The 15,951-nt window shown below is 45.5% G+C and overlaps 1 protein-coding gene and 1 long non-coding RNA gene across 2 annotated transcripts; one reads left to right on the plus strand and one right to left on the minus strand.

Moving 5' to 3' along the window:
* Positions 1 to 323: 323 nt before the first annotated feature.
* LOC119799775 (purine nucleoside phosphorylase) lies at positions 324 to 7,901 on the minus strand. The gene is made up of 6 exons (XM_038309641.2): positions 7,526 to 7,901; positions 4,944 to 5,113; positions 1,971 to 2,074; positions 1,607 to 1,782; positions 1,320 to 1,510; positions 324 to 1,001 (listed from the first exon to the last, which is right to left on the minus strand). Exons 1-6 carry the CDS (start codon positions 7,690 to 7,692, stop codon positions 781 to 783), a joined length of 1,029 nt encoding a protein of 342 aa, XP_038165569.1. The 5' UTR covers positions 7,693 to 7,901; the 3' UTR covers positions 324 to 780.
* LOC119799776 lies at positions 7,757 to 13,179 on the plus strand. The gene is made up of 2 exons (XR_005282948.1): positions 7,757 to 8,231; positions 12,936 to 13,179. It is a non-coding gene; the product is annotated as an uncharacterized LOC119799776 (long non-coding RNA).
* The last annotated feature ends 2,772 nt before the right edge of the window (positions 13,180 to 15,951 follow it).

Here is a 15,951-nt window from a genome sequence, read left to right on the forward strand (position 1 = left end):
TTTGGATTTTAATTAATTCCAGATGTAGTTATGTTGACAACCAAGAATAGCCATCACATAGTGCTTAAGAAGAAACCGAGTACGGCCCAACTTCACAGGCTTGGCTGGGGTTAGAAAGAACTTGGCCAGCAGTGTGACAAGTGGTCACTCTACTCCTTACATCCCCGTTCTTCCATCTTCATTCTTTGCTCCCCACCGGCCACCTCTTCTCCATCCTTAGCTAAATCCAGAAAATCAGAGCATCAGACAAGACATGTGGTCCCACAGTTTCTCAAGCCTATGTTGGCCTATGCCAACTTCATACCAAATTACACAAAACAAGAAAGTATTTGATTTCTTTATTCTCAAAACATTATGGTGCTAAATAAAATCCAAGAAGTATTGGGTTGGTCTCTGGTGCTTTAGGGAAGCCAGACTGGCCCAGGCGAGCACGAGTATGGTCTCCCATGTCTGGAAGGTACTGTCTTACAAACACACCCTAAGTGTGGTGGGCGTGGGCTCCAGCTCTCCAAGGACTGGAAAGTAATGTCTTACACCCCAAGTGTGGTGGGCATGGAATCCAGCTCTCCCAGGTCTGGAAGGTGGACTGTTTTGAGAAGCCAGCTGAGCAAGAGGGACAGACATCAGAAGGGTGGAAGAGCAAGGGGAAGGTGAAGGGCAGGAATCTTTCTCTTTCCTTTCTGCAACAATCTAAGAGCAGAGACTAGTCACCCCAGCAAGGGACCAAAGCAGGCAGCTACTTGGACTCCAGCAGGGAAGCAGCAAAGCCCCAGAGACCACTCAGCTGGCTGCGTGCTCGCGGGGTGGAATGTTATCCATGAGGATGCAGACGAATTGTTCCAGTTTCTGTGCGGCTGCTTTCCCAGCCTCTAAGACTTCCTTGTGATTGGCCTTCTCCAGGTTTGCATAATCCATGACGACCTTGTTAGTAATGAGTGAGAAACCAAAGACTCGAAGCCCACAATGCCGGGCGACAATGACTTCTGGGACAGTGCTCATGCCTGATGGGGAGAGGGAGAAGACGACCGTCACCCGCTCAGAAAGCAACCAAACGAGTGTGGAGCACGTGCTGTCCCACGTCTCCCCAGCAGCCCGACTAGTTTCTATACTCTGGTGCTCGTCTCAGTTAGGATATGAGGTCAACTTCCAGGCTCAGGTGCAGAAGGCAGCTGTGCTGATGAAACTCAAGCTGGTCCACCACGTCCCCAGAAGCCCAATTCCTCCTTCCCCAGATCCATCACCTCGTCCTCCCCTTCGCTATTTGAGCAGATCCTTGCCTCCAGCCCCCAGCCCCCAGCCAGCCCAATCTCGCTTCTCACCAACAGCATCTGCTCCCAGCATCCTTAGCAAGCGGCTCTCTGCCACAGTCTCGAAATTGGGACCTGCCAGCATCACGTAGGTGCCTTCCTGTAATTCCCGCTGCTCCCCCATTTGTTTCCAGGCGTTCAAAGCCTTCTGCCTCATATTCCGGTCATAAGCGTCAGACATGGCAGGGAAACGGACGCCAAACCTGGAACACAGACAAATGGCACCAAGTGGGCTTTCTTCCCCAACTCTTGAACGAATCTGGACCCCTGCATCGAGAGCAAAGGGAGAAGATACATACCTTTCATCGTTGGGGCCGCGGAGAGGGTTTTGACCAGAGAAACCAGGTAGGTTTATGTGATCCCGGATCAACATGATGTCTCCAACTTCAAAGTTGGGGTTGAGCCCTCCAGCTGCATTGGTGACTACCAAAGTGTCCACACCCAGAAGATGGAAAACCCTCACTGGGAATGTCACCTTAAATGGAAAAGATCAGAAAAGACTTTTCAAAACCTCACCAACCTATCCACAAAGGTGTACATAATACACACCATGAAACAAGAGGCAACAAGAAATTGAAAATTTACCTAGCCCAAATAGACAATAAAGTAGAATAGCCCTCCCCATTTCCCGCAGGTCCAACCAAGCTTGTGCCCCTGATTTACCTTTGACAGTGAGTAACCTTCGTATGTATGGAACCTGCCCTGCATCATCACACAGGCTCTGCCATTCAGGAATCCAAACACCAGGCGACCAGCATGACCCGGCACTGCAAACAGAAAAGGAAAAGCAAAGTGATCATGGCAGGCGTGGTGGCTCTGAGGAGGCAGAAGCAGGCAGATCCCCGTCAGTTCCAGGTCGCCAGGGACACACAGTGAGAGCCTGCCTCAAATCGTGACCATTCTTTCCTGTAACACACACTCTGGCACTGACTAGAAACCACTCGTTGTGTTTAACATAAGATGATATAATTAAACATAAGACAACAGAAGTCTGGTGACCAGATCGTCATAATCATACAAACGGAACTAGGTGTGAGGTAAGAATATTTGATGTGAACATTAACAAAACAACAGAAAGGATTCCTTTTTTTAAAAAAAATATGTATTTATTTATTATGTATACAATATTCTGTCTGTGCGTGTGCCTGCAGGCCAGAAGAGGGTACCAGACCCCATTACAGATGGTTGTGAGCCACCATGTGGTTGCTGGGAATTGAACTCAGGACCTTTGGAAGAGCAGGCAGCGCTCTTAACCACTGAGCCATCTCTCCAGCCCCAACAGAAAGGATTTCAAAGGATGTTTCCAAAGATGGAGAAACTTGTTTGCTTGTTTTACATTCTGGCCAGTTTCCCTTCCCTTCTCTCTTCCCACTCCCTTTCCCCCACCCCCTCTGCTCCCACGCCCCAATCTTCTACTCCTTCAGTTCTGTTTGGCAAAGGGCAGGTTTCCATGAGTATCAACAAAACATGACGTGTCAAAAAGAAACTCATATGTGAAGGAGCAAAAGTGAGTACAAACCAAAGTTAGAATCAGTGGACTCAGTAACTATAGGCCTTTCCTCAGATTTCCCAAGTTCTAAGCTATGTCTGATAATTAACTCTAACTATGCCGGCATCCCGAAGTCGAACAAGGAGGAAGAGTCCGTTTGAGACCCATACAACTCGTTCTTTCTGACCCATTGAACCGTCCCATGGGAAACAATACCCATGCAGAGTATGTGGGGCTAGGGAGCAAGATTAACCATTATCACATCCCCATCTGACAGTGTCCTCTATTTAAAATTCTTTAAGGAATGGATCTGCCAGGAAGAGGAACTAGAACCAAGAAGAAACATAAGAAAATACTAGTAATAGAACAAGTTGACATACCTGGAAAATCCCCCAAATGAAAAGTAAGTCAATCAACTATAAAGCAACTGATCACTTAGTACTGGGTTCTCTCTGGAGGAAAGAGTGGCATTGGGGTGGATGCCACTACTATTTTCCTTTGCTCTTCTCTCTTTAACATTACCTTTCTATTCCTTATCCCCATACCTCCCTACTCTGGCCTTCCAAACTTGCACCAAAGGAGATAAATTTAAAAAAAAAAAAAAAAGCAAAAATCAAGTACTCTTGCTTGCCCTGTCTCACCTGGCCTTTCTAACCTGAGCCCATGTTTCCAGGCTGCGGTCCCAGGGCTACACTGAGATGTCAGAGCTCCATAATAATGAGGCATATGGGTCCCTTTTCAAAGCTGCTGTAACCAAGTGTCCTCTATACTAATCCCTGTGTGCATCCATAACCACGTGGTGGCCACAGCGTGACTGTTGTCATTGTGTATCTACGCTGCAGATAGAGATGACAGACGACAGGAGACACTGGGAACGGACGGGTTCTTGTCCTGGGGCTTCAGATACTGCTTCCTCCACTAAAGCCACGGACTGGAGGAGAGAGTGCGACAGAGTGTGTGTGCAAGCAGGTGTGTGTGTGTGTGTGTGTTGTGTGAAGGTAGCTGGAGGGAGTCAGTTCTTTCCTTTCAGTAAATGGATCTTGGGGACCGAACATCATGTCTGAGGACAGACAACTGGTGTAGTAGGAGGTCCTTCTGTCTATGTGTTGCTTTCATTGGTAAATAAAGGAACTGCCTTGGCCTGTTGATAGGGCAGAACTTAGGAGGGTGGGGAAGACAGAACTGAATTCTGGGAGAAAGGGCAGCGTCTGAGACGCCATGGATCCACTGCCAGAGATAGATGTGCTGAATCTTTGAAAGTAAGCCGCTGCCATGTGGTGATATACAGATTAATAGAAATGGGTTAGATTAATATAAGAGTTAGCCAATAAGAACCTGGAGCTAATGGGCCAAGCAGTGTTTTAATTAATAGTTTCTGTGTGGTTATTTCAGTTCTGGGCGGCCAGGATGAACAAGCAACTCCTTGCTACAGGCAACTTTTCCTGCTGAGCAATCTCACCAAGGCAGCACACGCACAGGACATACTATAGAATTTCACCACCTCAACACACACACACACACACACACACACACACACACACACTGTAGAATTTCAATCAGGGCAATTTCTTTCTAAAGTCATTCTGATTCCACAGTGGTCAAATGATAGGACAAAAGTAGAAACATCTCCTTGATTAGATTCCACATAAATTCATTATGGTGCTTTGAATAAGAATGGCTCCCATGCTGGTTGATAGTGGTGCTCACCTTTAATCCCAGCACACGGAGGCAGAGGCAGGCAGCTGGGTTAGGGTTAGGGTTAGGGTTAGGGTTAGGGAGACCAGCCTGGTCTACAAAGCAACCCAGAGAAACCCTGTCTCCAAAAACAAAAGCGACCCAGAGAAACCCTGTCTCCAAAAACAAAAAAAAGCAATCAAACAAACAAAAAAAAGAATGGCCCAAAGGTGCATAGACTCGAATTCTTAGTCACCAGGGAGGTGTGGCCTATTGGAGAAGTGTGTCACTGGGACTGGGCTTGGCCTTAGGATGTAGCTCTAGTGTCAAGCATGCCTCCACGCTCCACAACACGAAAATGGACTAAACCTCAGAAACAGAAAAAAAAACCCAAAGTAAATGTTTTCTTTCCCTAGAGTTTCCTCGGTCATCGCTCTCTTTACCCACCAACAGCTCCCAGTCCCAGCCAGTACCTGTGCTTTTGGGAAAGTTGGGTATCTCACTGTACTCAAAGACCTGGGCCTGAGTTAATTTAGCAGTCAGACCTCCTAGCCCGGAACCACAGATCACGGCCACTTGAGGCCGATGCGTAGTGTGCGACCGAAGCCACTCAGCAGTGCTCTGATAATCTTCATAAGTGAATCTGGGGGAAGGAAACAAAGTGAGTTCACCTGCTATTCCAAGTACATAGGAAAATGGCTGTTGGCGCAGAAAACCTGGCTGTTTACTCCTCCACTTCTCCATCTCTCCTTTGAACCGGCCCACTAAACGTCTGACGTGAAACACCTTTCATCCCAGAGCGTGAGAAAAGTTAATGTAGCCTGTTTCCATTAACGCACCCCACAGGGCTCTGCCACTAAGTTGCACCCAGCACTAGGAGGCCCATACCTCTCCTGGTGACAGACATAGAACCAGGTTTCAGAGTTATGATGCAGAATCAAACCACAGAGAGGACTCAGAATGAATTAAGGCCTTCCCAAAGGCAAGTTTCTTGCCTTTTGTTTTGCTTTTTGTTTGTTTGTTTGTTTGAGATAAACAAAAAAAGTCTCCCTACTTTGCTTACAATAATCTCCAACCCCTGGGCTCAATGGATTTTCTCACCTCAGTCTACCACTAGAGTAACTAGGACTTTAGGTAGCTTTTTGGATGAAAAATTTTTTTTCTAGTTTTGTTTTGAAACAGGATTTCTCTGGGTAGCTCCATCTGTCCTGGAACTCACTCTGTAGACCAGGCTGGCCTCAAACTCACAGAGATTGGTCTGCCTCTACCTCCTGAGTGATTAAAGGCACGTGCCGCCACCACCACCCAGCACAGGTGAAATTTTTTTAATTTAATTTTAATTTAAAAGTTTGATTTAGTTGGAGCATATGTGTGTGTGGTGTGCACAAAGACGCTACAGCATGTGTGTCAGTAGGATTAGTTCTCTCCTTCAGTCATGTGGGTCCCAAGGACGGAACGTGCAGGCTTTGCAGCAACCACCTTCACCTCTGGAGTCATGTCACCAGCCCTGAGCTTTTTATTTTTATTACTTATTAATAAGTAATAAGAACACTCCTAGTAGAAGTCTATTAAGAGTCTTAGTTCCTCTGAACATGTTTGTTAAACTTGCTAAAAAGTCAGGAGTGGTGTACACCTTTAATCCCAGCACTTGGGAAACAGAGGCAGAGATGTATCTCTGGCCAACCTGGTCTACAAATCGAGTTCTAGGACAGGCACCAGAGCTACACAGAGAAATCCTGTCTCAAGAAACCAAAGGGTTTAAAAAAACAAGCAAACAAACGAAAAACCAAACAAACCCCAGAACCTTCTCACTCACAGTCCCAAGTCCAGTTCCATCACAACCAACTGTAAAGATTAAAGATTGCTCTTTGACATGGAACATAAATTGAGCACAATTAGCTGGGTGGTGGTGGCACACACCTTTAATCCCAGCACTCGGGAGGCAGAGGCAGGCAGATTTCTGTGCGTTCAAGACCAGCCTGGTCTACAAGAGCTAGTTCCAGGACAGGCATCAAAGCTACAGAGAAACCCTGTCTTGAAAAACAAAAACAAAACAAAACAAAACAAAACAAAAAATGAGCACAACTTAAAAAAAAAAAAAAAAAAAAAAAAAAAAAAAAAAAAAACCTCAGCAAGATTTTTTTTTCTTCCAGCAAGAAAGTCTTAAGTCCCAGTGGCAGCCCCAGACTTTAGGATAAGGAGCCCAGCCTGGAAGTATTTGAGGACTTTGTCACACAGAGTCACAAGAATAATTATAGGAGACAAAGAGGACTGCAACACAACAGGTTACCCTCGATGAAACAGCTAGGGCGGGGAGAGAGCGAGTCACAGGGCGACAAAAATAGCAAGAAATGAATGAAACCGCAACCCGAAGGGCGGGAAGATACGGGGCATGACAACTGGCCATGTCCAGCCATAGTTCAGTCCTCAAGAAAATCCGACCCTGTGGTTATCCCTACAGCTCTGTCGGTGAATTAATCTGGAAATTCCCAACGCAAAACGGAGGGTTTTTTGTTTGTTTGTTTGTTTTTCGGACAGAAAAGAGTGGAAGTCTTCTGAGCAGATCAATAAATATTTCTCAGCCTTACAAAGACTCCATTCCCAACTTGTTAATGCGACGTCTAGTTTGGAGGGAAGAGAGGGGCTGTCTTGGAAAGTGAGCAGTTTTCCTTCTAGAGGAGGAAGTGCGGGCTAGCACAAGAGAATTATGTTCTGGTTACCTGGACCCCTAGAATGCAAAGTTGTGTTATGAAGTGGCCAGGGCTGTTCCTGCTTCCCTACAAGCATCCCAGCACACACAGAGGCACCACAGTTCCCGACAGGAGTCGCCTACACTGCGCTAACCTGTTCCTTCCTGCTCCGGGCGCCGGGCAGCTGGATTCCCGCGCCCGCCCGCCCGCCGCCCCAGCGTTCCGGAACCCCGAGTCCGCCGCCGGGCTCCGCGCCAGGCCTCTCCGCGTCCCCCGCGGGCTCGCTCCTTGCCTGGGCCCAGCCCGTCCCCTCGGCAGAGCGTCCCGTCCCCGAGCCCCCCCCCGTCCCCGAGCCCCCCACTCACTCGTTGTTCTCCATGGTGTCACCGACGGCCGCGCCGAGATCCTGCCCTTTCCGCTCCGCGGGCGACACCGTCTGAGTCCGGGCCAACGCTGTTAGTGCACCGTGCTCCAGCCCGGCTTTATAGCCCCGGCCCGAGGCGCCAGCCAATGGCAGCGGCCTCGTCTCCATGGTGACACACCCTCACCCAGAGGTGTGGCAGGAAGCCTCGCCAGAGTCCTCTCCGAGTCTAGGGCACCCAGCATCTCGACCCCACACACAGTCACGGTCCTCCCACCCAGGAAAGGAGGCCTGTGTGGGCAGAGGACTAGACGCAGGGTGGAGAGCCCTGGAACCGCCGACCTGCGACTTCATTCTCCGCTGCGCTATTGTGTAAGAATTTGGAAAGCGAGAAAAATTCAAGCCATAGGTTGTGCAATCCTAGAATAGAATGAAGCAAAACGTTGACTAAGTTACTTTCGGGAATAGGGAAGTGGGGCCACTCGGGAGACAGTGCTGACTTGGTGCCTCCCGGATCTGCGGGAACACACAGCTCGAGGTTGGGTCTAGACTGCTTGGCTCCTAGACACAGACAGGATTGGCGACAAATGGAATGGATGCACCGTACCGGGTCCAGGCAATTCTGCTAACCCTGAGAACTGTCAGGAAGAAAATTCAAGCAACAGAATTATACACACGCACCCCACACACCTAAACAGTATACCGCTGTGGTAAGCATTCGAAATTCCTCCTCCTTAACCAAACCTTACTTAGATCTCAAAATCCCTTTTCCTGCCTCTCTCCTGGGAGCTCTCTCCTGCCTGCTGTTTTACCACAACTCAAGCCACTGTTTCTCAATCCTAGTTTTCTCGTTCACTTAAAAATATCTATTGAGCCTTAACTACGCACCAGTTTAATAGCTGGAAAGCCGGTGTACACACCTTTAATCCCAGAGCTCTGGACAGAAGCAGGGGATCTCTGAGTTCCGGGCCAGCCAGGGCTGCTCATGGCGAGACCTTGTCTAAATAGTAGTAGTAGTAGTTGTAACGATTGAGGCCAGCCTGGGCCAGTCTGTGCAGTTAGGGCAGGGAGGGTGGAGGTGGGGTGGAAAGAAAGAGAAAAAAAAAAAAACAGTTCAAGGAAATACCTAATTTTTTTTTGAGGGGGGTCTTTCCAGACAGGGTTTCTCTAGCTGTCCTGGAACTTGCTCTGTAGACTAGGCTGGCCTCAGACTCACAGAGCCACTCCCACCCGACTTGACTGCTCTTTTTAATTTTTAATTGGTTTACATTATTATTATTATCATTATTAGGCCTTTTTGAATCATTAGGGCCAGGCATGGTGGCACACGCCTTTAGTGGCTTTAGCTTTGCCTCTGGTCTTCAGGCAAGATTTATTTATCAAATACAAATAATATACCACTACATTTCATCCATCCCCAAGAAAATTTCTGTGTCTAAATTTTCTCATCTGGAAAATGATTAGAGTAATTTATTTGCTACTCTTGCAAGGATCATATAAAATACGGTTAAGTGTTTTGTTAAGTACCTGGCACTGTAATTATAATTATAATAACCACACATTAAATGTTGGCTTTTACTATTTCCCATTGCTTCTTTTTATGTTTTAATATCCACCTAACTTTAAATTGGATCAAAGAAAAATTAGCAGCTCATTTAGTCTATCATCATCATCTAGAATCCTACAATACTCAGAATAGTCACATGTGGTTATTAACACTTAATAAAATTACAATATAGTCACAAGTGCACATTTTTAACCCCAGCATTCAGGAGGCAGAGGCAGGAGGATCTCTAAGGCTGAGACCAGCCTGGTCTACAGAGTGAGTTTCAGGACAGCCGGAGTGACACAGAGACTCTGTCTCAAAAAACCAAACAGAATTCTTGCGGAACCTCAAGAGCTGGGATGTACTTGGTAGAGTGTGTGTCTAGCTTGCATAAAGTGCTGGGCTCAGTCCCCAACACCACATAAAGCTGGGTATAAATCTGTCTAGAAGCCCAGAACTTGGAACGTAAAGCTCAAAGGTTCAGACATTCAAGGTCATTCTTAGCCACAAGTAGGTTGAAGGCTAGCCTGACCTATATGAGATCCCATCGCATAGGTAAAAATCTCCATGATTCTGGGCGGGAAGCCTGTTTAATACTTGTCCTCAACTGTTATCTCTTATTCTCTCTAGATCACAAAATGGAGTTTTCCCCACTTGAAATATTTACTCCCACTACCACCAATATTTCTCTAATTATTAAAATATTTTAAAGTGTTTTTTGTTGTTTAAAGTATCACTTTGGTTCTTTCATTTTCATTTCTCCATTTGTGCATCCCTTAGTACTTGGAATACCTGGGTAGACATTAAGACGTAATCTAACAGCTCTGACCCCGAAGAAGGTGATAGAGGCTGACTACTTCCTAAATAAAAAATGAAAGGCATGAACCACAAGGGAACAAAAGTCCAGAGAAGTTTTCCCACTGCTATTCCACCCTATCCAACCCCGCTCTCTGGACTAATTTACTCTGCATGTTATGAAAATCACGTTTTAAATATTTACTTTATGCTAGATATGGTAGCATATGCTACCACTCCAAACACTCCAGAGGCAGAGGCACATGGCTCTCTGTGAGGTCAGCTTGATCTTCTAGAATTCTATGGCCAGGGCTACATAGAGAAACTCTGTCTCCAAGGCATGTATGTGTTAACTCTAAATATTTGGATGTGTTTGTGGGGAGGGAGTGTACACACATACAGGTGTTGAATCCCCTGGAGCAGTTGTGAGCCGTCTGATGTGGGTGCAGAGAACCAAACCTGGGTCCTCCGCATGAGCAGTGCACTCTGCTCTGCAGCACTGATATGGGTGCAGAGAACCACATCCGGGTCCTCCGCATGAGAAGTGCACTCTGATATGGGTGCAGAGAACCACACCCGGGTCCTCCGCATGAGCAGTGCACTCTGATATGGGTACAGAGAACCACACCCGGGTCCTCCGCATGAGCAGTGCACTCTGCTCCGCAGCGCTGATGTGGGTGCAGAGAACCACATCCGGGTCCTCTAGCTCCTCAAAAGCATTCTTTAGTCTGGAGAGGAAATTGATAAACCACCAACTCAGAGAAGAAAAGGAGTGGAGCACATGGCTGGAGAGATGCTCAGCTGTTAAAAGCACTTGTTGCTCTTGCAGAGGATCCAGGGTTGGTTCCTAGCAACCATGTTGCAGCTCACAACCATATGCTACGCCAGTTCCAGGAGATCTGGTGCCCTCTTCTGATCTCCTCTGGCACCAGGAATTTACAAGATACATAGCCATACATGAGAGTAAAAAACTCAAACCTAAAATAAATCTAAAAGTTAAAAAAACATAAATAAAAAGTATAACATTCTGAGTTATAGAAGTCAGACAAATACTGCCCCTGCTGTGCCCATGCAAGCCATGTACTAGTTACTAATTACCATTTGGTTGGTAATGTGAAGAAAACGTTTGTAAGTATTTGCAGTTTCTTTATATCTTCCTGCTAAGTTTACCTTTCTTTCTTTCTTTCTTTCTTTCTTTCTTTCTTTCTTTCTTTCTTTCTTTCTCTTTCTGTCTGTCTGTCTGTCTGTCTCTCTCTCTCTCTCTCTGTCTCTCTCTGTGTCTCTCTGTCTCTCTTTCTTTCTGAGACAAAGTTTTTCTGTAGTTTTGGTGTCTGTCCTAGAACTCACTCTGTAGACCAGGCTGGCCTCGAACTCACAGAGATCCACCTGCCTCTGCCTCCCAAGTGCTGGGATTAAAGGCGTGCGCCACCACTACTGCCTGGCTATTGTTTTTTCTTTATCATTCCTTTTATGAACAAATTTATAGACTGAAGCTCCTTTTAGCTTTTAGTCCTGTATTTGAGGATGACCCCTCCCCACCCTCATTGCCACCCCAACCTCCTCACTCTCACCCTCAAACCCCTTAGTGCAGACTGAACCTAACATCTCGCTCGTGCTGGGCAGGCTCTCTTCTATTGAACTATATCCCCATGCAACTTATTTTTGGTTGTTGTTGTTTTGAGACATTTCACTAAGTTACCCATGCTGGCTTTAGAATTACTGTGAAGCTCGTTCAAGTATTGAACTTGCATCCTCTTGCCTTAGGCTCTCAAGTTTGGGGTCTGCACCACCAGAACATTTATAAAGAAGGAATTAAGTTAAATAACATCACAAGGTGAGAGGGACTTTTAGCTCACAGAGGCAGCTCCTACTGAGGGCATTAGCTATACTTCATGGGGTGGTTTCAGTAAGAATGGTCCCCATAGGCTCTTGATTTGGATGCTTCACAGCACAGAACCAAACTGTTTGGAATGACTAGAAGAATTAGAAGGCGTGGCTTTGTTGGAATAGGTATGGCCTCACTGGAGGAAGAATGCCACTGTGTGTGTGACAGGCTTTGTGGTTTCAAAGGCCCATGTGAGGCCCAGGCTCTCTGTCTACCTGAGGATCGTGATGAAGCTGTCTTGCACCACACCTGGCTGTGGCCAGGCTTTCTTTCATGTCTTGGTCACAGTGTCTCTTCACAACAAAAGAACAGCGACTAAGACAGAAACTGGTACCAGAAGAGGTGTGTTTCTGTGACATGCCTAACTATGCTCCGTGTTAGTGAAATGTGGACTTTGAGACTTTGGGTTAGGAAGGGAGTCGAATGCTTTCAACAAGGCTGAATGAACCACACTAGTAGAAGCGTGGAAAAGAGCAACGTAGATGGTGATAGCCCAGCTTAATGTTTCTGAAGGGAAGAATATGAGTAAGTGACCTAGAGGTTATTCTTGTGGTATTTGGGGAAAGAGTGTGGCTGCTTTTTGCCCTTGTCCGAAAAATCTGTCTGAGGCTGAACTGAAGAGTGGTTTGAATAAGAAGTCCCATGGTTTCATCTAGTTGAATGCTTAGTCATTAGGGAGCTACCTATTTTCCAGCCCCACACCTGCCTGCCACCATGCTCCCTGCTGCCATGCTTCCTGTTATAATGGATGAAGCCTCAGAAAGTGTAAAGAAGCCTAATTAAATACTTTCCAAGACTTACTTCAATCATGGTGTCTCTTCACAGCAATGGAACAGTAACTCAGACACCCCGTATCCCATCTAGTACCTCCCACATGTTGCTGAACTAGCATGCAACAGTCCTAAGGTAGGGCAGGACAATAGGATCAACTTCCCTAATTACTGCTCTGTCTGTCCAGTCTAGTGCCTTCTCAGATCTTCTAAACTCAGAAAAAAGGAATTTCCTTTGCTGCTCCGGTTGCTGTTCTATCTCCTATCCCAGTCCTCTCTTCCGCCACTACTGTGAGCACCTGACATTACTAAAGGACCCTATTGCCTGAGATCAGGCTCAGCGCATCTCTCTATTGAACTTGCAAAGAATCTTCAATTATTTATTTATTATTATTTTCATTTTTGTTTTTTGAGACAGAGTTTCTCTGTATAGCTCTGGCTACCATGGAATGAATCTTCATCATTTAAAACATGGCTATAATAAACAAGAGCCACATTCTATAAGAAGAGGAAGAGAAACCAGGGAAACAGACTTCAAGCCAAGGAGAATGAGCTTCATCAACTGTGAGCAGTTTACAAATACCATTAGTTTTGCATTTCTCTACCTATTGGCCTAGTGAAGATTACTCAGTTTCAATAAATACATTATTCATACATGGTAATATAAATTTGTCTTAAAAGAAACTAAACCTCAGGGCTGGAGAGATGGCTCAGTGGTTATAAGCACCTTGCTGTGGGGCAATGGTCTGTACCCTGTCACTTGTATTATTTTTAATAAAATGCTGATTGGCCAGTAGCCAGGCAGGAAGTATAGGCGGGCGACAGTGACCAAGCAGGAAGTAGAGGCGTGGTAACGAGAATTATGGAAAGAGGAAAGTTTCACAAGATGTGAGTGCCTCACCGAAAAAGGTACCAAGCCACATGGCTAACACAGACAAGAATTATGGGCTAATATCAGTTATAAGAGCTAATAAGAAGCCTGAGATACCAGGCCAATCAGTTTATAATTAATGTAGACCTCTCTGTGATTTCTTTGGAAAATCTGTGTGACCTCAGACAACAGCACCTGGTGCTCTTCCAGAGGACCTGAGCTCAGTCCCCTGCATCCATGTCTGTTGACTTCACAACCTCCTATAACTCTGGCTCCAAAGGTCTCCACACCCTCCTCTGACATCAGAGGATACCTGAACACACACAAAACATAAATGTAAAAGAAACTAAACCCTTTAACCCCATGACTTTGGATTATCAGCCTGTAAAACTACGAGGAAAAAAACGGGACAACTGAAGGTCTAGGGTATTTTGTTGTTTGGGGGATTTGCTTGTTGTTTTGAGACAATGTTTCTTGGGCAGGCCTTGAGTTTGCTATACATTAGCAGAGGATGACCTTGAACTCCTGATCTTCCTTCCACATCTCCCAAATGCTGGTATTACAGGTAAGGTCCACCAAACCCAGTTTGGTCTGTTTTAAGGCAACTGTAGGAAATTAGCCTACCTCTGTCCAGTTCCCTCGCTCACTGCTCCCCTTCCCTTCTTCCTTTTGACATAGCATCTCACTGAGTTGTCCAGGCTAGATCCTCCAGATTGGGAGCCCAATGTACCTCTGGTTAGTGGAATGTGCCACAATGACTGACCTCTACTATTTTCAATCTGTCTATCATATTACATGAGTATAAAACATTAAACCTGGGTTTTTATTCCCACTCAATCTCAGTTCTGATGACTATACTTTGTAGAGTTTGGAGTTCCACAGGGAGCTTTGTGATATGGAGACATGGAAGCACTTGGGTTGAAGCTATAGCTCAGTTAGTGAAGGGTTTGCTGCTTGAGCATAAGGACACACACGGATCCCCAGGACTCACATAAAAAAGTCAAGTATGGTGGCTCCTAATTGTAATCCCAGTTCCTAATAGGCAAGCACCAAGACAGAGAGAGACCTTGTCTCAAAACCAAGGTCGGGGCTGGAGAAATGGCTTATGGTTAAAAACTGAGCTAGGCATGGTGGTATGTGCCTTTAATCCCAGAACACAGGAGGCAGAAGCAGGTAGATCTCTGTGACTTTGAGGCCAGTCTGGTCTGTACAGTGAGCTCCAGGACAGCCAGGACTACACAGAGAAACCCTGTCTGAAAAAGCAAACAAACAATAAACAAAAGCCAACAAGAGCACTGGCTGCTCTTCCTGAACCTGAGTTTCATCCTTAGCACCTCCATGATAGCTCATGGAGATTTGAGGCCCTCTTCTGACCTCTTCTGGTACTGCATGCACATGGTACACAGATACAGATGCAGGCAAAAACATCCACACATGTTGAAAAAAAAGTCTTTTTAAACAAGAGCAATGCTGTTTTTTTATAGAAGATCCAAGTTTGGTTCCTAACACCAGGCAGCTTATAATCGCTTATAATTCCAGCTCCAAGGGATCTAACACCCTCCTCTGGATCCCACTGACACCCGGGTGTGCACAGACACACACTCACATATATCCAAAACTAGTGAGAATAATTATTCAAAAAAGGAAAGGCAGAAGACCTAAAGGGAAACTGGGAGAAAACAGCTTTATAACTGTGAGCAAATTAGAAATGGTTTTGTATTTCTTTGCCTATTGACCTATTGTAGATAAGTCAACTTCGAGTTACTCATGCATGATAGTCTAATTTACTTATGTTTTTAGTTATTTATCAGTTGAGACAGTGCCTCACAATACACATCAGGCTACCACGAACTTACAGAGATCCACCTGCCTCTCATTCCCAAATGCAGGATTAAAGATGTGTGCCATCAACCTGCCTCACCCAATTATTTTTCTAATTTTAAGGATTCTGGGGCTTGGGAGATGTTCTCACAAAGAATAGGGTGTATTCACAGCACCTACACGGTAGCTCACAATCATCCATAACTCCAATTCCAGATCAAATGCCCTGTTCTGACCTCCTCAGGCATCAAGCATGCACTTGGTGTACATACATGTGAGCAAAAAACTTTTACACATTAAAAAATAACTATATCTAAAAATAAAATTTAAAAACTGAATTTTCTGAGCTATCCTGACTAGACAGAAGTGATCTCAGTTTTGCTGTCATTGTTTTTGTCTTGTTTCTTTGCAACAGACTCCCACATATTCAGGCTTCCTATGTGATTAAAAATGAAGCTCTGATCCTCCTTATCCTACAACCTGAGTGCTAGGACTACAGGCAAGAGTCCCCGTACCCAGTTTATGTAGTGCTGGGGTTGATCCCATAGTTTGGATATGATACCAGCTGAACTAGTTCCCCAATCCTATCCCAATCCTCTTCTTTTCTTATACTGGAATTACATTCATATTTACTCGGAAGCATATATGCTGTATCATGACTTTCTAGCATTGCTTTTTTTCTCACACAATAAAAAATTACTAGTGTTGACATTTTACTTGTCAATGTTGACAATGTTTTGTT

The sequence above is a fragment of the Arvicola amphibius genome, chromosome 13 (assembly GCF_903992535.2).
Source record: "Arvicola amphibius chromosome 13, mArvAmp1.2, whole genome shotgun sequence".
In the NCBI taxonomy this organism is placed as follows: Eukaryota; Metazoa; Chordata; class Mammalia; order Rodentia; family Cricetidae; genus Arvicola; species Arvicola amphibius.